General features: G+C 33.5%; 1 protein-coding gene across 1 annotated transcript in view; it reads left to right on the top strand.

The window, feature by feature from the left end:
* Positions 1-23,742, top strand: part of LOC140433940 (ATP-dependent RNA helicase DHX30-like) — a 30,131-nt gene extending 6,389 nt beyond the window's left edge. Inside the window, exons 6-14 of the mRNA XM_072521912.1 lie at positions 1,434-1,763; positions 2,144-2,373; positions 3,674-3,837; positions 4,026-4,214; positions 9,807-10,262; positions 15,143-15,335; positions 17,450-17,639; positions 19,696-19,784; positions 23,580-23,742. Coding sequence (XP_072378013.1) covers positions 1,434-1,763; positions 2,144-2,373; positions 3,674-3,837; positions 4,026-4,214; positions 9,807-10,262; positions 15,143-15,335; positions 17,450-17,639; positions 19,696-19,784; positions 23,580-23,742 — 2,004 coding nt within the window. The remainder of the gene's footprint in view (positions 1-1,433; positions 1,764-2,143; positions 2,374-3,673; positions 3,838-4,025; positions 4,215-9,806; positions 10,263-15,142; positions 15,336-17,449; positions 17,640-19,695; positions 19,785-23,579) is intronic.
* The last annotated feature ends 224 nt before the right edge of the window (positions 23,743-23,966 follow it).

Below are 23,966 nucleotides of genomic sequence, written 5' to 3'. Positions count from 1 at the left end.
GCTTGCGAAAATGAATTAGAACTGAGCTTTCATAGTTTTTGGTAACAAGTTTTTGGTCTAATGGCCAGTACCCAAATCTACAAAGAGATATCAGAGTATGCATTGAATAGTAGTGATGACAATACACACCCCTGTCGCACTCCTCTTTTAATTTCGAACTCTTCTGATGTGTGTTCATTAATGCGTATGTGTGCCGGCTCTTTATAATATAGATTTGATATAATTCGAAGGTCATTGGTAATTGTTTTGCTTTGGGGACTTCCATTAGCTCTTTGTGGCGGACCTTATCGAAACGGGCTTTTTCCGTTTCTGCTGTTCTTTAGTGCATACAATATTTCTTCCCTTGTAATTTCTATACTTGTTTCTCTGTCCTCGAAAGATATGTCTTGTAGGTTTCCTCTTTCGTCGTCGAAGAGCTCTTCCATATATTCTTTCCATCGTTTTAGCTTTTCGTCAGTCGTTATTATAGTATTTCCATTTTTATCTAAAATAGTTGTGTTGTGATTTCTTTCTTGCAGCCCTGCCATTGCTTTAACCTTTTTATGTAGGTTGAATAGGTCGTATTTGTTCTGAAGTTCTTGTATCTCTTTACATTTTTCCTCATAGTAAGTTTCTTTTGCCTCCCTTATCATTTTTCTGATTTCATTGTTAATGATTTTGTAATTGTGTCTGTCTTTGTTCTTGGCTTGTCTTCTTTGGTCCATCGTGCCGAGTATTTCGTCGGTCATCCAGTTGTCTCTCTTTATTATCGGTTCTTTTAATATCTCTTTGCATGGAACGTGGAATCAGTTTTTTATGTTTCTCATTGTTGGTTTATCTCTTAGGTATTAGTATCTAATTTATCAAAGTTTTCGTATATTTTCTGTCGTAGTTTGTTTTTTTTTGCCATACCACCCTAATTGTTTTTTTTTTCAATAACTTTTATTATGGGTTCTTGGTAAGTTCTCTCTAATTATTTCGCCTCTTAGTCTCTCGTGTTTTGCCTTTCCTAATCTTCCTTAAGAACTTCATTTCCGCATCATTTAGTTTACTGTCATCTTTTGTTTGTTTCGTCCAAGTTTCTTCTGTATATTTTAATAATTGCAGTGCGATATATTTGTAAATTAGAGATGTGTAACACCGTATTCAGTGGTTGGCACTTTCGTGTTGACACTTCGGAGTATTTCAGTCGTATTGATACATTAGAACTGACACAGTTATACTTATGACACATTTCAACACAGCGAATTAAAACACTCTGTGATATAGTGCATAATATTTTTTGATAGTTCTTTTATTCTATTTTGATTTAAACTGTAATAGTTGCCGGTTAAAATCGTTGAGTTATCTCTACCTTGAATTCTAATGTTTTTATTTTTGGAGGAAATTATGAATATACTATATTTGTACGTTCCAATTGCTGTCAATAAATCTTTATTGCTTATTTTTTACAGGTCGGTCGTAGAGTCGGACATCAAGTTCGGCTTAACTCAAACTTTCATCCAGCAACTGGAAGAATTTTATATTGTACAACGGGTATACTTTTACGACATGTCCAATCAGATAGCACTTTATCACAATTTAGCCATATAATTTTGGACGAAGCCCACGAAAGAGATGTGAACACCGATCTGCTAATGAATTTGTTGAAGTTTTCATTGAACAACAATCCTCACTTAAAGCTAATTGTTATGAGTGCTACTATAGATACTGATATGTTTAAGAAATATTTTGATGGTGCTCCAGTGATTGAAATACCGGGATTTACCTATCCAATTGACAGGGTAAGTTTTTTACCTAATTTGATTTCTGCGTTATCATAACATACTGAAAAATGTAAAGAGTAATAAACAAATGTTCAAACTAACACTTGTTAGTTTAATTGTCCATATGTTCAGTGTAAACCAAGTGTTCGTTACGAAGAAATTTTCTTTTTGACAGAATTGTATTAATGTATTGTCTCGCTTATTGAGTTTTCCCAAACCATACTCACCAATAACATTTTTGACTCATGTCTTTTCTCATCTTGTCGCTAAACACATGTAACACTATATTAATTTGGCTTATTTTTGTCAAATCTCTTAATCTCAAATATGTTTCTCTTCATACCAGTAATTTTGTTAAACGTCTAATCATGATAATATTAACAAAGATAGTTTTTTAGTATTTTGTAGATTCAATGGATGAAGTTGATCTAACCAAAACTAAGGCCATGTGTGAGAGCTTCGCCCCAGCAGTAATACACGAAGATGTTGCTAAAGTTATTGATTATATCAATTGTACTAAACCCGAAGGTGCGATTTTGTGTTTTCTTCCTGGCTGGGAGGATATAACGAAAGTTCAAAGAATGATTCCTCAGAGGGGCCACACTGCGGTGTATTGCTTACATTCCAGGTAAAGTGTTGTTAATATTTTTTTAAAATGTTATTGTATGTTTTTTAACCGCATCAACCCCTAGGGTTATTATCGATTGGTTTATTCTTATTTTAGAAAAAGGTTTTTGGCTCATAACATATTCACATTTACATAATTTTGAAAAATACAAACATTTTGTGAAATCTTAAAGTTTATTATACAGTTTACAATTTCTCATTCTATTTTATTAAATGTATTTCTTTACTACTATCTTCTATGAGAGCTTCTTTAAGATTGTGTTGTATTTTCTTTGTCGATCTTGCTATTGAGTACATCGAGTCTATCATTATACGATGCATTGCACTGAAATTGGTATTTGACAATTATGGCAAATCGGCTGAGGGTCCTCGGAGATTATGTATCCATGTGTAAATTTTGTATGAACTAGCCGCAGTCTGTTAAGGACTACTTGGTCATGTCTTTGAGCTGGGAGTGGTAGTAAAACCGAAGTATAATCTGGTTTGATAATTTTTAGTTTTGCTTCTGTTTGGCTCCATTTTTCTTGCCAGGTTTTGTTCATGTAGGTTTTTATTAATGATTTTTGATCTGAAATGATGTGTTTTGCATTATAGGGATTGTCATGTTATTGACAGTTTCTGTTGCTGCATTATCAGCCGCTTTATTACCCATTATCCCAACATGGGATGGTACCCATAAGAATATTATGTTTTTGCCGCGTGTTTGGGAATTATATATCATGTTTTTTATTTGTGCTAAATTGACATGAGTAAGATACATCTGTTTGACACCATTTAAGATACTCAGAGAATCTGATATAATAAGAAAATTTATATCGTTGCTGGTACATTGGGTCAGTGCGTTGGAGACTGCTTACAGTTCTCCGGTATATATGCTACGCTTCTTGGATTGCCGACTGAAAGAGGTACTGTCTTCGAAAATATCTGCACTTGCTACACCATTGTACAATATTGCCTTCTAAGAATTAATGGCTGTTCTCCTGCTAGGACTTAAAGACTGCTAATTGGCGTAATTCTGAAAGCTCCGAAAACTATGCGTAATGCTGTGGATCGTAAGTTTATATTGTAATTTCTATGTTAATGGGGTGGACCCTTTTAAAAATAATAGCTATAAGTACTTTCAAGAGGAAAGGATATTATTTTGATTGATTTAACTTTGATCACCCCCTCTGCTGTTTGAAGATTTGTGAAGATTTGCATTTGTAATGAACTGCCAATTACGTGTTTGCTTCTTCTTACAAGTCATGCTTCTTTAGTTTTTTTTTTATTTATTCTGTTAATTTACTTGTTTTTTTTTTTAGATTGAACGATACAGAACAATTTAAAATATTTAGTAGACCTCCACCAGGAACCAGAAAAATTATTCTTGCTACAAATATTGCCGAAACTTCAGTTACGATTGACGATGTTGTATATGTGGTTGATACTGGTATCCACAAGGAGCAGAGATTTGATACAGAAAAAGGTAATCAAATTTAAAATAAAAAGTTGGAAAAATTAGAAATTGGAAATGTCTTAAGTATATTTTATTCCAACCAAGTTTAATATTGAAAATTGTGAATAGATGTATCTACTGTAGTAGTTTTTCTGTAAAAAAATACAAGAAATATCAACTTCAAAATTGTAGTATTCTATAAGTTCTTCCTTTTTTAGGTATTAAATGCATTGATAACCACTGGATATCAAAGTCAAGTGCAACTCAACGTAGTGGAAGAGCAGGTCGAGTGCAACCAGGGCAATGTTACCATCTTTATACAAGATCAAAATTTGAATCTTTTGAAGAATATTCATTACCAGAGATAATGCGGACTTCATTGACCAAAATAGTGTTAGATTCAAAAGGTATTTTGTATTTTTTTTTCGTTCTTTGATTAAAACTGTTATAAGCATGTCTAGGTCTCAGGAAAGGCGATCAGGTAAGTCAGTGTGGTCCAACCTCTTAGACGTTGCGGGCTAATAATCATCATCATCATCAGTGGTGCTACAGCTCTAGTTGAGCCTTGACCTTCCCCAGTCTATTTCGCCAGTCGTTTCTGTTCATCGCCAACCGTTGCCAATTTGCCGCGCCGATTTTCCTTGCGTCCTCGTCCACACCGTCCCTCCATCTCAGTCGTGGTCTGCCTCTACTCCTATTTCCCACTGGGACCGATAATAGAGTTCGTCTGGGTGGGTAATTTTCATTTGCTCTTGACACATGTCCAGCCCATCTAAGCCTACCTATTTTTATGAAGGATATTACCTCTCTACCATTTACTATTTTTTTATACTTCTCGTACAATTCGAAATTATATCGCCTTCTCCAAATACCATTCTCGCAGAATGCGCCCATTATTCTTCTTAGTATCTTCCTTTCGAAGACGAGCAGAAGATTTGCGTCTGTTTTGGAGATGGTCCATGTTTCTGACCCATATGTCAGCACTGGTAGGATGAGTGTTCTATATATTATTAGTTTGGTTTTCTGGCTTAAATTTCTGTTTTTTAGCTGCTTGCTTAGTCCAAAATAACATTTGTTTGCTAGCAGTACCCTCCGTTTTACTTCTTCAGATGTGTCATTATCGTTTGTTATGTATATTATTAAAAAATAATATACAAACGAAATATTATTTACAAGTATTTTATTATGGTTTACAATTTACATGTTATGTTTAAAATTTAACATAAAATAAAAAAATCAATGGGATATTTGAGGCAAGGGTTTATCCTCTACTAACTTTTACACATCTATATCTATGCTAGTCGTAGTGAGACTAAGAGAATCGTTTTCCATGCGATTACGTGTTTTAGATTTAATATGCTTCAAAGCAGAAAATGTACTTTCACATATATACGTACTACCAAACATTGAATATAGTTTCAACGCAAAGTTACGAAGTTTAGGAAAACGATCCTTGTACACTAACTTTCAAAAGGTACTAATGTCTTCATTTTTCTTTGCTTGAAAAAACTAATCGGACTGTAGTTCGCACAGCTCCAATTGGTATTCTGCTGATTGGTTCTGGATGTTGACTCCCATTGGATTGTTAAAACGCTCAAGATCGGGTTTTAGTGCATCAAATTCCGAAAACCTTTCATCGAATTCTCCTTTTATTTCTGTAAGAACTTTTGCAAACCTCGAGAAATTGACCATGGTTTCTTCTTGATTTATTTCGAAACACGCAGGAAAATGTGTGAGGTCGTTTATTTTCATGCAGTTCTCGAAAAAATTAAGTTTTTTGCGAAATGTTTCAATTTGACCAACCAACTGTGATACTGTCTTATTTTTCCCCTGGAGTTGTAGGTTTAATGTGTTCAAGTGACAGGTAATGTCTGTTAGAAATGCCAGTTCATGAAGAAATGTTTTGTTCTTAAGCTTTGTTATAAATACGTCCGTATTAATAACAATTTCCGTTTCAAAAAACAGTAAGATCACTTTTCTTTCAGGCCAATGCTTTTTAAATGCATTCATTTTTTTCGAATCCTGAGGAAACTAACAAATATTTTTGAAAAATTTAAACGCAGAATGAAAGATTACATTATTACAGAGGGCCGAAAGTCCCTTAGAATAAACAAAAAGTTTTTTTGAGATATTTGAAATTCAAAATCACACTAAATTTTCTCTTTTTTTTTCACCCCTGTAACTTATTAAAATAAACATAATAGAAGTTTTCAGGGACTTTCGGCCCTCGGTAATAATGTATTCTTTCATTCTGCGTTTAAATTTTTCAAAAATATTAATTAGTTCTCTCAGGATTCGAAAAAAAAGAATACATTTAAAAAGCATTGGTCCGAAATTTTGCGCCTACGCTCTTAAAGAAAAAAAATTTCTAATGCATTTACCTGCAGTCAACCAGCGTATCTCTGAATGTAGGGGGACGTCCTTATATTCAGTATTTAATTCCTCCAAGAAAGAGATGCATTTTCGGTGTCGCTGAGCTCTGTTTTCTCCTCTTAAGCTGTTTACTATCTGCACTACAGTTTTCATAGTATCGTTGATTTTAATTATCTTTCCGCAGAGAGCCTCTTGATTGATAATGCAATGAAACATAACACAGTTAACACCATTTTCTCGCAAAAGTCCAGCCAATCTCGTTATGCGTCCCGTCATTGCTTTTGCTCTGTCGGTGCAAACGCAAGAGCACTTTTGAAAACCGCCTATATTTTTCACAGCGTCACTAACTGCTTCAAATATATTTATACCTTTGTTCCCGTCTTCCATGTGGTGCAGTTTTAGACACACAAAAATCTTCACTGATGCATCTAACAAAAATTAATAGCTGATTTTTGTCAGTAATATCAACAGATTCGTCCAGGGCTAAGGACCTAACTGTGTCGACCATTTTTTTAAATACATGAGTATTCAGCTCATCAACTCTTCTAGATACAGTTTGATGGGAAACTGAAACACATTCAAAATTTTTGGCAATTTTTTCATCTCTAAAGAATCGCGCCATTTTAACGGCACACCGCTTGATCATTTGTCCATCTCTAAATGCTTTTTTACTTTTGACAAGCTCTAAACATACTTCATATGATGCTGTTAAGCTTGATGATTGAACAGCTGTCGCTTTTGTGAATAGAGATTTTTGTTTATTCAATTTAGCTTCAAGTTCTTTTACAAGAGTATTGCGAGCTTCACCTTGATATTTGTCGTATTTTTTTGTGCTGGGTTTCATAATGCCTACTAATATTGTATTCTTTTGATGCCGCAAGTACTTGACAACAAGGTTTGCCTTTTAATTCGATAAAGAAATATTGATTTTCTAATTTTCCTGGGAACGTACGATTCTCTTCGAAAATTTTGCGTTTTTTGGCACTACTCGTTCTGAATTTAACATTCAATTTATTCGCCACTGTTAGACAGGGTTGGCACAGGTAAAAGTTATCAATGGCAATATTTTTAAAATGTGTTTGCAGGTGCCGCAGTTTAACGAGCCTCGGGCCGCATGCGGCATGCGTGCCTGAGGTTGGACCACACTGACGTAAGTAGTCAAATTAATAAAAAAATAAATTTGTAAGTACAATAATTATATAATACTACTAAGAAGGATACTACAAGCTAAGTTTAAGAAAAATATTTGGCGCTATGGCAACAACAATAGCAGGGTAGTCCGATACTCTTGAGCCTACGGTATACAATGAAGGTAACAGGGCCAGTTACGTGAAGGTACGCTTCAACCGCCTATTATTACCCCTGGTTTCACTTAAGGTAGTCTTTTTATTCAGGCTGAATCGACCTGTAGCCGGTAGATATTTTAAATATAACCATATATTTTTGCCGGCTCTGGAAATCGATCCCTGGTCTTCTGCTTGTTAGTCAGACACTCTACCGCCTGAGCTATCCGACTCAAACTTTGAGATTTATAAGAAATATATATTTTTTTATATTTCTATAAGAAATATAAAAAATATATATCAGATGGCATTTATCTATCCTTCATAAACGTAGATAAGATAAGATAGACGGATGCGCAAGGATGGGTTAGAGGAAGATTCGACAAAGATAGGCGTGAGAAATTGGCAACGGACAGAAACATTTGGCCAAACAGACTAAGGAAAATCGACTCTCACTTATTGTAGTATCAATTATGATCCTGATATCTAATAAATATACTTAGAGCTAAAATAAGGCAACTTAAAAGCAGAATTGAGAATATGAGGTTATGTCTGAGCTATATGTTCACAAAATTTTGTCGTTTAACGTTAGTATTTTTTTCTCCGCACACTTTAACTTTAAAGTGTGTAATCAATGGTTGTTTCATTCTGAATCGACAATTACTGGTTTACGGTATTATACCAGAACTATAAACTATTTTTGGAGTTTTGAGAAAGTGAAGTTAAATCAGCGAAAACATGGTCAATTTGTATTGACCATGCTATACTTGCAAAGAATCTATATCAGAAGGGTCTAAAATAGTGATTGGTGACAACTGTTCACTGAAGCAAGTACAGGGTTGAATGAATCATAATTAAGTGCTATTGTCATTCAAAAAAGAACCTTCATGTTTTTATGTAGGCCATACAGAGAAGCATTTAAAGCGCCACAGCCTTTTTAAGATAAGTTGCAGAAGATCTAGGAATCTAATAATTTATAGGCAAATGAGTCAAATCGCACAGATTTGAATGATAGTATTGATGACGACAAGGTTGGAGGATGTCTTTTTTGAAAAATAGCATGTCCACACATGAGGACACTGAGATAACGGGGTAAAAAGACTGTGGGTTAGAGAAAAAATAAATACTGAGAACAATGATAATATTTATTCAATGGCACATTATACATAATTTATGTACTGTGGTACTGCACAAATTAATTGCTAATATTGGTCAAACATAAATAAACTTTGTATTTGAGGCAAGATATACCAGATTTTCCCTTGCATTCGGGTTTCTTTCAACGCGAAGCATTTTTCGATTTATCAACATTAGTTAAATGTCCTACATTGTCCAATCTTACTTCCTTCAATGGCCGTACTTCGATGTTTTTTCTTTTAGGTATTTTTGAACCAAAAACACCTGAACTATTGACTGTTTTTTCTATAGCTAAAAGAACTTCAGCAATTTCTGCGCGAAAGTGCATCAAATCTAGATTCTTTTCTTTTTATTCTAGCCAGGCATTCGTACAGGCTAAATCTATACCATGTGTGAACATTCGCAACGTCCATTTGCGTGACCTAATAAAGGTCCTGTATAATGTTGTAAGTAAGAAATTGAATTTGTCAACACCTCCCATTGACAAATTGTAATTCTTTATTACCTGTGGCCTATTTATTTCTATATAGGTCTTGTTTGTTTTGTTCCATCGTTTACACTTGTCGATCGTCCCAATTCCTATATAATTTGATGTCATTATCACAGTCATAGTAATATGCCAGTATTACAGATAACAAACCACTTTGTCTTGATTACCTCCCCATCGTTGCTGATTATTTCTTCTTCAGTACCGCGTCCATGGTTTTTTATTCTTTTATCAGCACACAAGCTAAGGCTACTGAATCTATTTTGCCGTGCAGTACAAACGGCAAAGATATTTTTTGGCACAGAATTTGTAACAACCAATAACTAGAGAAATCATTATCAAAAGAGACTTTGCAATTATCCTCTGTAAAGCGATCACACAGCTTCAAAAAGACAGCCGCGTCTTGTCCAAAAACTATCATTTGTGTTCACTGCTCAACGTCATCCATTGTATCCACAAAATGTAAAGTTTGCCTCAAGGAGTAAAATCTATACTAACTACTGCTTTTTAAACTTTTTTATTTCATAGTACACTTTTTACTTATAAACAGCAGGATTCTAAATTTTTAATTATAGTACAATGTTTTTTGTTTCATTTTTAATGATATCATCAAATATATTACAACTTTTAAAAAATATGATTATCGATACAGTAACTTTCGATTTGAAGCTCGCATGGTAAACTAAAGAAAATGAGGTATTTATTTTAATTTTTTTAAGCTTTCAGTAATAATATGGAGACAATGACATTCATGAAAACCCTTCCGACCCCACCCGAAGAGAGTACCGTTTCTAAAGCGATAGAGGAGTTAAAGGAACTGGATCTACTAGATAATAATGAAAATTTGACCCCACTGGGTAAAAGGCTAGCAGAGTTCCAGCTAGAACCAAAGCTAGCAAAAACATTAGTTAATTCTTATATATTCAAATGTCTCTCTCCAATAGTCGATATTGTCACTCTTTTCTCTACGGATATTGAATTATTCTCGTCTGGTTTAATTGACAAAGAAACCATAAAAGAAATAAAAAGTGAGTTTTCCAAGGACAGCGACCATCTAGCTATGATGAGGATGTTTGAAAAATTTATGGAGTTTGATGAAGTTGTAGATAACCGTAAAATAAAACAATTTTGTAAGGATTTAAGTTTGATACCGCACAGAATGGAGATGCTTAGAAGTAAGTAAAACATTTATTTCTCTTTGATTACATATCATTTTATTGTATATTGCATTTTACCTTACCAATCTGTAATGAAAAGATAAAATTAAACATTGTATTGTATTTTAATTGTTAAAGATGTTAAACTAAGATGTTTAACAGGAGAGAGAAACAGAGAAGAGAGCTTCGTCATTTTTTAAAATTTTAAACTGTTTGTCCTTGTGTCGTGTTGTGTTAATGTATAATTTTTAATGTTTATGACATTTGCAATATATTGTTGGATAGGCCAAATTTGACGAAGTAAGTTTAAAACGTTATATTCCATAAAAAAAAATTTATCAACCATCAACTTCGAGTTTTTTCGAAGTTAAGAGCGTAGCCGCAAAATTTCGGGCCAATGCTTTTTAAATGTATTCATTTTTTTCGAATCCTGAGAAAACTAATTTAGTATTTTTGAAAAATTTAAACGCAGAATGAAAGAATACATTATTAATGAGGGCCGAAAGTTTCTGAAAACTTCTATAATGTTTATTTGAATAAGTTACAGGGGTGAAAAAGAAGAGAAAATTTAGTGTGATTTTTAATTTCAAATATCTCATTCAAAAAAACTTTTTATTTATTCTAAGGGACTTTCGACTCTCGGTAATAATGTAATCTTTCATTCTGCGTTTAAATTTTTCAAAAATATTTGTTAGTTTTCATAGGATTCGAAAAAAATGAGTGCATTTAAAAAGCATTGGCCCGAAATTTTGAGCCTACGCTCTTGATTAATTTTCTTCAAATGGAAAAACGTTTCTTGGCTTATTTCAGATGCCCCTGAAGATGCTCTAGGAGCGAAAGTACTTGGGCAAGATTTAATAAATACACTGTGCTCGATATTTGCCTTTTATTTGATTAAAGTTCAAATATGTAATTGATGAAATGGCAAAAACCCAGAATAAACTGATATCGAGACTTCCTCCGTATCATTGTGAGTTAAACCCCATAGAACTCATCTGGGCAAATATTAAAAATGATATTGCAGGAAAAAACAACAACCAATCTATTATATAATTCAATTTCATCAATTACACCAGAAACATGGAAGAACTGCATTTTACATGTTCAAAAAAAGTAGAATAGGAAATGTGGCGGATGGACAACATAATGGAAACACATGTTGAATCACTTATTATAAACGTTGATGATAGTGACCTTATTATCCAGTTCATCAGAATAATGTTTAAACGTTACATCATTCAACACCCCAATCTTTAATAATCAATAATCCAGCATCTTTTACATATCTGCTTTCTAAATTCTAGATACCAAATGTTGATTTAAAATATGTAGGGCCTTATTAATAAATTTTTCAGGTTATTGTCGATTAACCCTCTACCGGTTAAAAGTGCCTCGAGGCATGCACGACAAAAGTCAATGGTTATTACACGCAATAATATTTATTCTCAAAACTGCTAACAGTGCCTACAGACAGTACCTTCATTGTTATCTTGGTTCATAAACAAGATCATTTTACCGTTTCGTTTGCCGGAACAGTTTAATGAGAAGTTCGTAGTGTTAAGATCGAAAATTATTTCTTGCTACAGTCCAATTTTCAAAAAAAAAATTATATAGTTGTTCGTATTTTGGATTTTGTCGTGATTTATAATGTTGAAAAGGTAAGAATTCATTATTTTAATATGATATAAGTGGAAGTGAAAATTAAAATTGTGAAAAAATGAAGCTGTGTAAAAACAGAAAAAGGAAAGCGTGCCTCAGTGCACTTATAACAGTTTAGATGGAGATTAGTGTCCTCTTTCTAGTGTGTTCAGCTGCCTAATTGTGTCATTGTTTACAGTTCTATTGTGGCAGAAAATGGATTTTCGAATCCGAAATAAAGTAAAGATCAGAGAAATGAGCGAAATGGAACAATGGGCATTTATAGAATCGGTCGAATCAGATGTGGAAACTGATTTCAGTAGCGACGATGATGTGAACGATCCAGATTTTGTCCTTGATGAAATATCCCCCGAGGATGAACAGTTTATTTCACAGATGGTTCGGCAAATAGATGAAGACGAATCTGCTTTCGTCAATCAAGCGGCCGACTTTTCATTGAACTTGACTGCGGTCGACGAAGCACTTCTATCAGCTTCGTCAACATTACTTCCTGAACAGAATATTTCGCACGAAAAGGTTGTTACGGCAGAAGAAAAAGATTAATAGGACGTGCCATCAACTTTAACACCGCGTTTTAAGAAACTGAAACGACCTCGTTCTCCATTGCCCGAAATCGAAATTGCTGGTCCACTAATTGTGCCTTGTGCTGGAGGTTTCACTGGTGCAGGTATGAATTGTTTTGACATAAGAGTCTTGATGAGTTTCCTACACTGGTATTATAACTTTATCGCAGATATTGAATCAATAGCTAAAAATTCGGCTGAGTTTTCCAAAATCGTATGGCGAAAACAATCAATGCGTTTGCATGTCAATCAAGTAGCCTTCCGGGGTGAGTCAAGCGTACCATCGTCCATAAAAGAGCTCGAGACACTGATGGAACTATGTTGGTATTTTTTCACTAAGGAATTGGTTGACTTGATTGCATTCGAAACAAATGAGCAGCTCGCCAAGCCGATATCAACACAAAATTCACTACTACCAGTGAAGATATTTTTAGATATATTGGCATTCTCATTTACATGAGTGTTTACCGTTATCCCAATTTGGAAAGCTTTTGGGGCCAAAACGCGTTTCAAGCAATAGCAAAGACAATGCCCAAAGGAAAATTCATGGTGATAAAACAACATTTATTCTTTCGTGATGAAAGCACTCGAGTCAAGAAAGGCGAACCCGGCTACGATGCGTTGTTGGCAATATTGGTTAACATTCTAAACACTCGATTCCATTCCGTTCCGAAGACTGCTCGATTGTGCATCGACGAACATATGTGCAGCACCAAAACACAATATCATTTACGTGAATACATGCCAAATAAACCACACAAGTGGGGTATCAAGCTATTTGTTTTATGTGATACGAGTGGATTCGCTTATCGGTTTGTGGTTTATAACGGTGCTGGCGACACTGTGATCCTACCGGGTCAGCCTGATTTTGGAGCCACATCGAACGTTGTTGTGCGATTGTCAAAAACAATTCCAGACTTCGTTCATCATATCTTGTATTTCGATAATTTTTATACATCGTTGCCTTTGTTCTTATTATTGCGAACTCGAGGTATATATAGTTTGTGCACCATACGAGTTTCTCGTGTTCCAAATTGCAAGCTTCCATAGTTTGGGCACCATACGAGTTTCTCGTGTTCCAAATTGTGTTAACAACGGCACCTTGCGTAATATACACGACTCCAAGAAATTAACGCACCATTTACAAAAACAAAAAAAGCGATTCATTGGTGTTTTAAATTTAATTGTATTCATTTTTGTATGGAATGTACCATGTATTTGGATTGTTTTTATCAGGTTACTTGTATTGTTTTTTTGTTTCAACCGGTTTCTAAGGAACACAAAACAAAGGTGCTGTAAATTTGTTAATGTCGATAAGAGGTTAGTGTCATTTTTCAGTCGTTGTGTGAACTATTGCTGTTTGGTGGTAACATTTTGCTATTGTTTTAATCAAAATGCAACGCGAATCGAGAAATTTGACTAATGAAGAGTGTGCTCAAATAGTGGTTTTGCACGAAGAAGGTTGGAGTTACAGACATTTAGGGAAACGGTTCGGCGTACACCATACATTGGTCTCACGAATGATGGAACGGTACAGAGAGACCGTTAGTCACTCTATGCGTCCAGGAAAAGGTCGACATCGTGTAACAATGACAACCTAAGACAACGATTTGTAACTACCAGAAGCTTACAATCCCAACTTGAAGATGTTCATAATGTTCGAATCAGCTGTAAAACTGTTCGCCAACGTCTCAAGAAAGGTAATTTGGTAAATCGTATACCTGCCAGAGGGCCAGCCTTGACCGTAGCTCATCGCAGAGCGCATTTAGAATTTCCACGAAATCATATCCATTGGTTGGAGGCTGATTGGAATAGAGTTCTGTTTACAGATGAGAGCAGATTCTGGCTTTACAATTGTGATAGGCGTATTCGCGTGTACCGACGTCAGAACGAACGGTATGCACAGTGTAACATGCTAGGAACGACGTTATTCGGTGGAGGGTCGGTTATGGTCTGGGGTGGCGTTTCTTTAACGGGTCGTACAGACTTGGTGGTGTTGAATAACGGTACCATCAACGCTCACCGATATATCGTTGACGTTCTTCAAGATCACGTTGTGCCATTTGCTCCTTATATTGGCGAAAATTTTGTTCTAATGCACGACCGCACATTGCAAATATAGTGCAAAATTATCTAGAGGAAGTTGGAATCGACGTTATGGAATGGCCAGCGAATAGTGCCGATCTCAATCCTATAGAGAATGTTTGGGACTTGCTTGGTAGACGTCTACGGAATTTTCCTAATTAACCAAACACTCTGCAGGAACTGGAACAACGTCTTGTCCAAATTTGGTATGAACTGGATCAAAATACTTAAAGACCGTTTATTTTAAGTATGAATCGTCGGTGCCAAGCTGTCATTCGTAGCAGGGGTGGAAATACGTCTTATTAAGCAAAAAAAAATTAACAATTTCTATTTTTAGACTTAGAGATTTTGTTGTTAATTGTTTTAAGATTGTATGAATATTGAAGATGGTTAGCGACAACATCACTAAATATGTTTGTTTTACAAAGTAAATTAATACGAAATAAAATTCTTTTCATTTCAGTTAATATTTTCCTGTTATATAGTAAGTTTTAAAGTGGTGCTTTCATTTCTTGGAGCAGTGTATTTATATTTTTAAAAAAGTAGAAATAAATTAAATTAAAAAAAAAACAATAACATTTTTTTTTTCAGAATTAAGAAAAATTCATTTTGATTACTTGGTAGATGGATTGCACGATGTACTCCCATTTTCTGATGATTCTTCAGACAACGACGAGTTAGTTAAAGCCGTTTTGTATTCTGGTATTGGAAATATTTTACAATACCGTAATTGGGATATTGTAAAAAATCGTTTAAAAAACAATACCAACGTCCTACTTACTAGGTAATTGTTTCACTTATTTTTCATAACGCAAGTAAATATAATGATTAATAAATATAGTACTGTTGAGCAGACAACAAATATATTAAGTTCATTGTTACAATATTAAAGAAGCCAATTTTAATACCGTAATAGACAAGTACTGAAACTTATAAAACTAATCAAAATAATTCTTTTTCTTAAACTACTTTATCAAGTCCCCTTGACGTTCTGAACAGTTGTTCTGCTCTCATTATGCTGGTCCATTCTCTGATATTATTCATGCACGGAGCTTGTTTTCTACCAATTCATCTCCCTCCTTTTATTTTACATATCATAATCAGTCGAAGAGTATAACACTGTTTTCCCCTCATTCTATGTCTAAGATATCCTATATCAATCAGGTGACGAGTAGCTTCTTCGACGATATTTTTAGTGTTCGTCTATACAACCACATTTCAAGAACTTCTAATCAGTTAATATTCTCTATATATGACCACTGACAGATATAACATTTAATGATGCGTTTCCGAAGTTGAAGTTTCAAGTTACCATTACAGAAGTTCGTTGCCTTATTTTTAAAAAGATTGCACGAGCCAACTCAATTCTACATTTTATCCCTTTATCTGAATCTAATTGTTCGGTAATATAACAACATAGATATTTAAATTGACTAAATACCATGTATTTTGTTTTAGAACAATTAATTTTTAGTCTTATCTCTCGTCCCACAGTGTTAATGGACTTTCAAAGACACTACAATCCATTTAAGTGATCGTTCAATTTAACTGTGTCACCTGCGCATCTGATGGTTTTTATCAGTTTTCCATTAATTTTTAGTTTTTTTTAGTCCAATTTTTAGTTTTTTTAGTTTTTCATTTAATTTTTAGTCCAATATTGTTCTGAAGCTATTTTCTTGTGGCATCTTAATGCAATGCGAAAAGTCAAAAATAAACTTATTTTAAACTTAAATTGTGGCTTTTCCAATAAAAATAATTATTACCATAGTCCAAATATGACATATGACATATACCAAATACAACCTTCCCTGACTCACCTTAGAATCTTACACTCTTCTGTCGACTTTTCACTAATACGGATCCTAAAGTCGCGGCTATCAACTCCTTTATCTCTTAATATTTTAATTAACTTTTCGATGTAATGTATCAAATGCCTTTTCGTAATCAATAAAAACGACGAAGACATCTTTACGTTGATCTCGACATTTCTGTAGCAAAACATGAAGTGCAAAAAGTGCTTCTCTAGTTCGTAATCCGTCTCTAAAACCAAACTGCGTTTTATCTTGATCTTCTTTAAACTTATTGTACTGTGGATAATACGTAGGAAGAACTTTAAGATGTTATTTTAACTCTAAGACTTATAAGTCTATATTTGCTACAGTGTTTGGGACGTTTTTTTTTGGTTGAGTTATGAATTCGGAATTAAAGTAATTGCACACTTCCAAACTATTCACTGATTTAAGCTTATTTATTAAACATTTTAACTTAAATATATGTCGGCTTCGCGGTACAGTCGGCTGGCAATCTCACTTCAAAGTGAGTAGTTTACTAGGTTCATGACCAGTCAAAGAAAATTTTCTAACACATCGATGAATTAGCAGTACGCTGATAGATACGGTCTCGTCATTTGGTGATACTCATTCATTGATCCCTGTCAGAAGGCGTAAGGATTCTAGACAACCCTAACCTAAATTCACAATATGAAAAGCTATTGAGTGTAAAAAAGTTTAAAATATATAGAGACATCTTTTTCTTTAGGGTTTATTGAGACGTCAGATCATCAATCATTGGTTATTCTTGCGAAACAGTCAGAGATTTCACAGTCACATTATCATTATGTCAGCACTACATGTTCCGTAGATTTTTGTTTGCTTAATAAAAAATGTAAAATCTATTCTCTATCTACTGAAACTTGATCTTTCGAATCGTTCTAAAATCGATAAAAAAACCTATCTAAATAAATCAATAACGTTGCCTGCATGGTCTCTGTTTTTTTTGGCGATTCAATTTAGGTACAAACTATGAAAATATGCCCGTGGTACTACCAAAAAAATATCAAACCTTACATTAATCGAACCTTTTTATTTTAAGAATATATTGCTAAATCTTAAATTTTAGGAATAATCATAAAGCCACCATCACTCCAGAAAGTGTAAACTACAGGCGATACAAATTTCCGTCAAATTATCTTCTCTACATCAATGAAACCAGGTCCAATATTCGAAGAACGACTTTGGTCAGGGAATGTAGCTTTTTAACCAATTTGTCAGTATTGTTATTTTCCAATAGGGATTTACAAATTAATAAGGTAATTATAATTAAGAAAATACTTATAGCAAGCTATCTATCCTTTTCATTGCCACAAATCATTAAACTCAAAAGGGGTGTCAAAATTTGTAATTCCCAATAGCATACCTTTACATTTATATTCCCAAGCAAAATATAAAGTGAAATGAAATTACCACATATTCGTGGATTTCAAAGCCGCATACGACTCAGTCAAAAGACAAAAACGTCTAAAGGCTATGGTGGAATTTCAAATGCCGCTTCATCTTGTTTAACTAACGGAACTTACACTCACAGGCGTAGAGAGTGTAGTCAGAATCCAAAACGACTTTTCAAGACCCTTGTATTGTAAAAATGGATTGAGACAGGGAGATGGACTGTTCTGTCTCTTATTTAACCTTGCACTAGAAAAAGTAATTCGAGAGTGCCGTATTAATACGAATGGCAATATTTATCTTTAATAAATCTGTACAAGTGGTCGGATATGCAGATGACATAGACATTATTGCTAGGTCCACAGAATCTCTGATCGAAGCATTTCGATCACTAAGGGCGTCTGCACTGAGAATGGGATTAAAAATAAACACAGAAATCCAAGTATATGTATTGTACTAGATCAGGCAACCAGATACCTAGACTATTAATTGATGATCTGGAACTGGAAGGTGTGGACACCTTCGTCTACCTGGGCTCGCTGCTGACCAAAGACAACAATGTCAGCGAAGAAATTAAAATAAGAATAGTGCTTGCCAATAAGTGCTATTATGGCTTGAGGAAATAGATGGCCCCAAAATTACCCAGAAAAATTAAAGTTACCATATATAAAACACTAATAAGGCCAGTGTTAACATACGGGTCAGAAACGTGGGCATTTACACAGAACGACCAAGAATTGCTTAAACTTTTCGAGAGGAAAATTCTAAGGAAAATATATGGAGGACTCCAAGAACAGGGTTTGTGGCGTAGGCGCTACAACTTTGAGTTATACAGAAGTTTTGGGGAACCTGACGTTGTAAAATGTATTAAATTAGCACGCCTTCGATGGATAGGACATGTAATTAGGCGAGATGAAGATGCAACGATCAGAAAAAGTTTCGACCGAAGATGACCAGTGGAAAGACGAGCCAGAGGAAGACCAAAACTTAGGTATCAAGATAACATAGAGGATGATCTAAAATCCATCGGAGTTAAAGCATGGAGAAGAGTTGCCAGAGACAGGGGCGAATGGAAAATTGTTCTGAAGAAGGCTTTGGCTCATAACGAGCTGTAATGCCACTGATGATGATGATGATGATGATGATGATGGACCAGAAGGAATTCCTGATAAACTAGAGCTAGTGCCGTAACACTCTAATGACCGGGGTTCGAATCCCCACCGTGAAGAAATTTTTTGATTTTGTAAATCCATTATGTTTTATCTTTTATTTTTTTTTTAACTGTTATAAATGATAAAATAATCAATTAAGTTAAAATGAAATAAGTAACCAGTGTATATCTTCCGTAAATACGAAAATCTTCCCAAACGTTCCGAAAATTCCAATATCGATTAGGAAACCCACGAATCCCGGGATACGGACGAAAGACGACAGTAATTATTTAAGCAAGAAGAAGATTTTCTTAGAGCTTAAACCAACTTTTCAATGAAAATTAGGACTATTCCTTAGAAATCAAATGTAGGATACAGAAAACAAGATCTACATTTCAAAATATGACTAAGCTATTTAAATGTTTTATCAGTATCCATAAAAATCAGGTTACTACGATGTTATGTCTTTTCTATACCGTTGTACGAAGTTAAGGCGTGGACTCTTGCTACCTGGAAAAACATTGAGGCATTCGAAATGTAGTTTTATCGTCGAATCCTGAAAATATCTTATACCGACCACGTTAGTAATCAGGAGGTTTTATTAAAAATACAAAAAGAAAAAGAGCTGTTAATCACTATGAAAACAGCTGTTGCCTATAATTTGACGACTTAGTCGAATAAAAAAAACATATTTATTGTATTTTTACTTGTATTTGGGAATGATTATTATTTATAGTAGAATATATTTAATTTTTTTCTCTTTCGTTTCTAGGTCTGTGATATAGAAACTAATGATACCGAAGATAGAAAGGTAGAATTAGTTGTTAAGAATACAAATATTAAGTTTATTTGTGATGAAAGGTAAGTAGCATGGAAGATATTCCTTACATCCACATTACACCTACATAGTCCACTGTCCAATTCTATAAAAAATGCCTGTATACATGAAATATCTAATACCTCGTAAATGCTCATATACATATATACAAAAAAAAATGCACGTAGTATACGATACGATAAATAATATACATAAAATACACAAGAAGATAACTGAAATGTACTGTACGTACGTACTGTACAAAAAAAAACAATTGAGCGTTAAATCTGAGATATTTCTCGTTAATTAATACTAAACGCAATCCATATCTAAATCGTCCTCATTCTCTGAATCATGTCTCATATTAATTATCACCGGTTCAATATCTTCCTGCAAATTGTCCACCGCGAACATTTTTTTTCTACTTTCTTGACGTGGTTCACATAATTACGCCACTGCTTTTTAGATACGCAGTGGTAAGCTTCTTTTATCAACCGTTCTACCGGTTTTTCTTTAAAATCGACGTTGTTTGAAGCCACATACCTTTTCACCAGCTCGCCATTGCGAGCTGAACCTTTCAGGTTCAGCTCACAATGAAGGCGGCAGTCTCAAAATCTTAATCTAAACCGAGGACCTCTTTGGGTTGGAGCTTTCAGTCCAGTAGAGAGCCCTTTTATGAAGGCATCTCGTAGATTCTTGATCGTTGTGTCCCTCCATTCCTTTTTGACTGAAGCACCGACGTTAGTCCAAAACTCATCGGTATAAACAAGGTTTATAGGCGAGCGGTTTACCCCTCAAAAGACGCTTAGAAACAGAATATACCGACTAAAATTCTTTTTGCATTTCTAATGCACCAAACCTTTTTTATTCGATTCTATATATTTTTCCAAGATGAAATGTATTTTTTTTAAATTTTTACAAGTGGGCCGGCAATTGTTATTAACAAATAACTTATACAAAAAAGCAATTTCACCGAATTGCTTCGGAATCAATTTTTTTAGGTGTATTTCATCAAAATAAACACTTTTTCTCTCCTGATAACTTTTCGAAAAATGCTTCCTTTTCGAGTTATTTGCATTTTTTTGTTGAAAAAATGCCTTAATTAGTGATTTTTGGGATTTTTTTTCTAAAAAACTACTAAATGAATTGCAATTCTACAAATAGCTTTATAATCTTTAAACCGTCGAGTACAAGTTAGAATATTTTGACAAGGATAATTTTTTTCTATCTTGCTAAAAACGTGGACCCAAATATTTAGAATATGCCTTTCGAGCAGTCTACCGCTAAGTGTGTACAGCGGTTGCGGCGATACAGACGTGCGGCGCGTAGAAATATTTGTTTAAATTTAAAAAATTAATTCAATACAAATATTACGTACAATTTATTAAAAAAAAAGATATTTCTAATTATTTTTATATAGACATATAATTAAAACAATTAAAATTAATTTTTTACAATGCTATGATGTAATTTTTCTTTTAATATACTATATTATTGAATGTTTTATTACAGTGAAATACATTAAGCAATATATAATTAATTTTCATTGAAAAATATAATAAAATTAAAATATATTAATTATACATCGTTTTCATTGTCAATAATTTGAAAATTTTCGTCAACAGCAACAGAATTTCCATCTAATAAGCTGATTTCATTGTCTTCAATAGAGTCGTCTTTAACATTTTTACAATTCTCTGGTGTACATGCACATACTGCGCAGCATTCTAAATTATAGGAAATACAATTACAATTTTTCGTAGAACATTTTTCGGTACATGAGCATTAATACTTTTGTAACATATCTAAACTAGTTTCGCCTTCAAAATAATTAAAATCGAAACAATTATTTTCCATTGTCCAACCATGGGTTAATGGATCAAGAGATGAAATAATATTGTTTTTTGCTTGAATCCATTCATTTATTTGCCACTTTGCTCTTAAGTAATGTTGTAATATTGCTGGTTTTGAAGGTGGTAATTTTTCATTAGATGCATTTTTTTAATGCAATATTATATCTTAATTCATTTATGGATTCATGATATTTTTTAAACTTATTTTGAGGGTCATACAGTTTAGATAAAAATAGAGTCAAAAATGTACCTCCTTCATTTAAAGGTAAAGTAGGCAAATTTCTTAATTTTTCCAGTTGACTATCAGTTAATTTCTGCAAAGCTTTATAAGTCTTCTTTTTTCCCATATCATAAAATGAACTTGTGGTATCACAACCTGTTATAGAATGCATTATTAGGATACTGTTGCACATTATTTTTCCAATTTCTCTTGCAATTTGATGTACAGGTATATATCGAGAACGATCCACATTTTTTACAATATTTCCTGTGTGAAACCATAAAAGTGGTTCACTTGTGAAATCATGATAATGAGATAAAAGTAAAATAAATATATCTGTGTCTGGAGATTTAACAATAATTTGAATTTTTTTATCCAAATGCTGCTGTTGTAATTTAAAAGCGTGAAAAATAACCCTAGTATCTGCTTCTAAGTGATTACGTTCTAAATTTGAATCATAATACTGATTATTTTCTATCACATATGCTTTACTTCGAGGTTCGAAAGCACCAGAAATTTGGGTCCACGTTTTTAGCGAGATAGAAACCATTTATCCTTGTCAAAATATTTTAACTTGTACTTGACGGTTTAAAGATTATAAAGCTATTTGTAAAATTGCAATTCATTCAGTAGTTTTTTAGAAAAAAAATACCAAAAATCACTAATTAAGGCATTTTTTCAACAAAAAAATGCAAATAACTCGAAAAGGAAGCATTTTTCGAAAAATTATCAAGAGAGAAAAAGTGTTTATTTTGATGAGATACAACTAAAAAAATTGATTCCGAAACAATTCGGTGAAATTGCTTTTTTGTATGTTATTTGTTAATAACAATTGCCGGCCCACTTGTAAAAATTTAAAAAAAAATACATTTCATCTTGGAAAAATATATAGAATCGAATAAAAAAGGTTTGGTGCATTAGAAATGCAAAAAGAATTTTAGTCGGTTGATGCTCTGCTTATAGGGGTAAACCGCTCGCCTATTACATTAACCTTCTTCCTCAATGTTTTTATTTGTCTGAGGTACTTTGTGTCTTGAGGATATGATATCATTTCTTTCCATCATTATCGAATCTCGACCTCTTTTACCATATTCAAAACCCATGTCATTCAGTAGCCTACGAATTGTGGTTTTTGAAAAAGCTGGCAGGTCCTCATCATCCTTCGTCCTCTTCATTATGTTGTCGACGGTAGGTGGTATCGTTTCCAAAAAAAAATCATTGACAATTTTCCTTATTCGAGATATCACTCCCTCGTAAATATTCTCACGTGAATTGGGTTGGAAACTGTTTTTCTTCCTTTTTTGTACCGGTTTCAGTTCGCCTTGCTGGGTCTCTTCGCGGATGTCATATATTTTGCTCACACCGTACATTTTCGAAACTTTTTCCACAGTAATAGTCAAGCTGTCAACATTTTTTTAAGTTCAGATGATAGTTCAATACATTTAACACCACACGTTTTACTTGCATACTAAGAGTCATACCCTGTTTGAAATTCACGACAGATACTGGCAACAGTATCTGTATAAAGTATAAAGAGACATGTTTGCTTTGCGTAGACAATGGGGATTAAAACTGATTAGCTTCTTCTAGTGACTTGGGGAGTTTAAACAAGATAATACAGAGATACAATGAAGTAATTAAAAGATATATAACTAAATAAAGTCATATTTTAATAGAGTAATAAAAGCAAAATATGTAATTAAATACTAATCACTTTTCCAAACACACTGTATTTACCGCTTTTAATGTTCTTATCTTCGTTTTAGGCAAGCAGAAAAAATAATTAGATGTAAAGAAGTTATTAAATCGTGTTATCAATATTTTATAACCCAGTTAACCAGTGTTGGTGAGCGCAATGGAGATGTGAATATTATTTGGGATGATATGTTAGAAAAAATAAATGAAATAATAAAGAATTCTAAAAATTAAAATGTCTTTTATTTCCCAAAACTACAAAGGATTTTATTTAAAAGCATGTGTTTTTATCAATAAATGGTATAACTTTCATTATTCTACTTTGAAATTATAATTGAAACTGTTAAATTACCATTATTAAGGACATCCCCTTTAAATAACAAATGTAATTTTATGTATTCTACTGTTTTTTTTTTTTCGAAATCCACCAATTTGCTTATTGTACATTTTCCATGTAT

Source organism: Diabrotica undecimpunctata, chromosome 2, assembly GCF_040954645.1.
Source record: "Diabrotica undecimpunctata isolate CICGRU chromosome 2, icDiaUnde3, whole genome shotgun sequence".
Lineage (NCBI taxonomy): Eukaryota > Metazoa > Arthropoda > Insecta > Coleoptera > Chrysomelidae > Diabrotica > Diabrotica undecimpunctata.
Note: the sequence above shows the minus strand (reverse complement) of the source record. Positions and strands in the feature narration are given on the sequence as shown.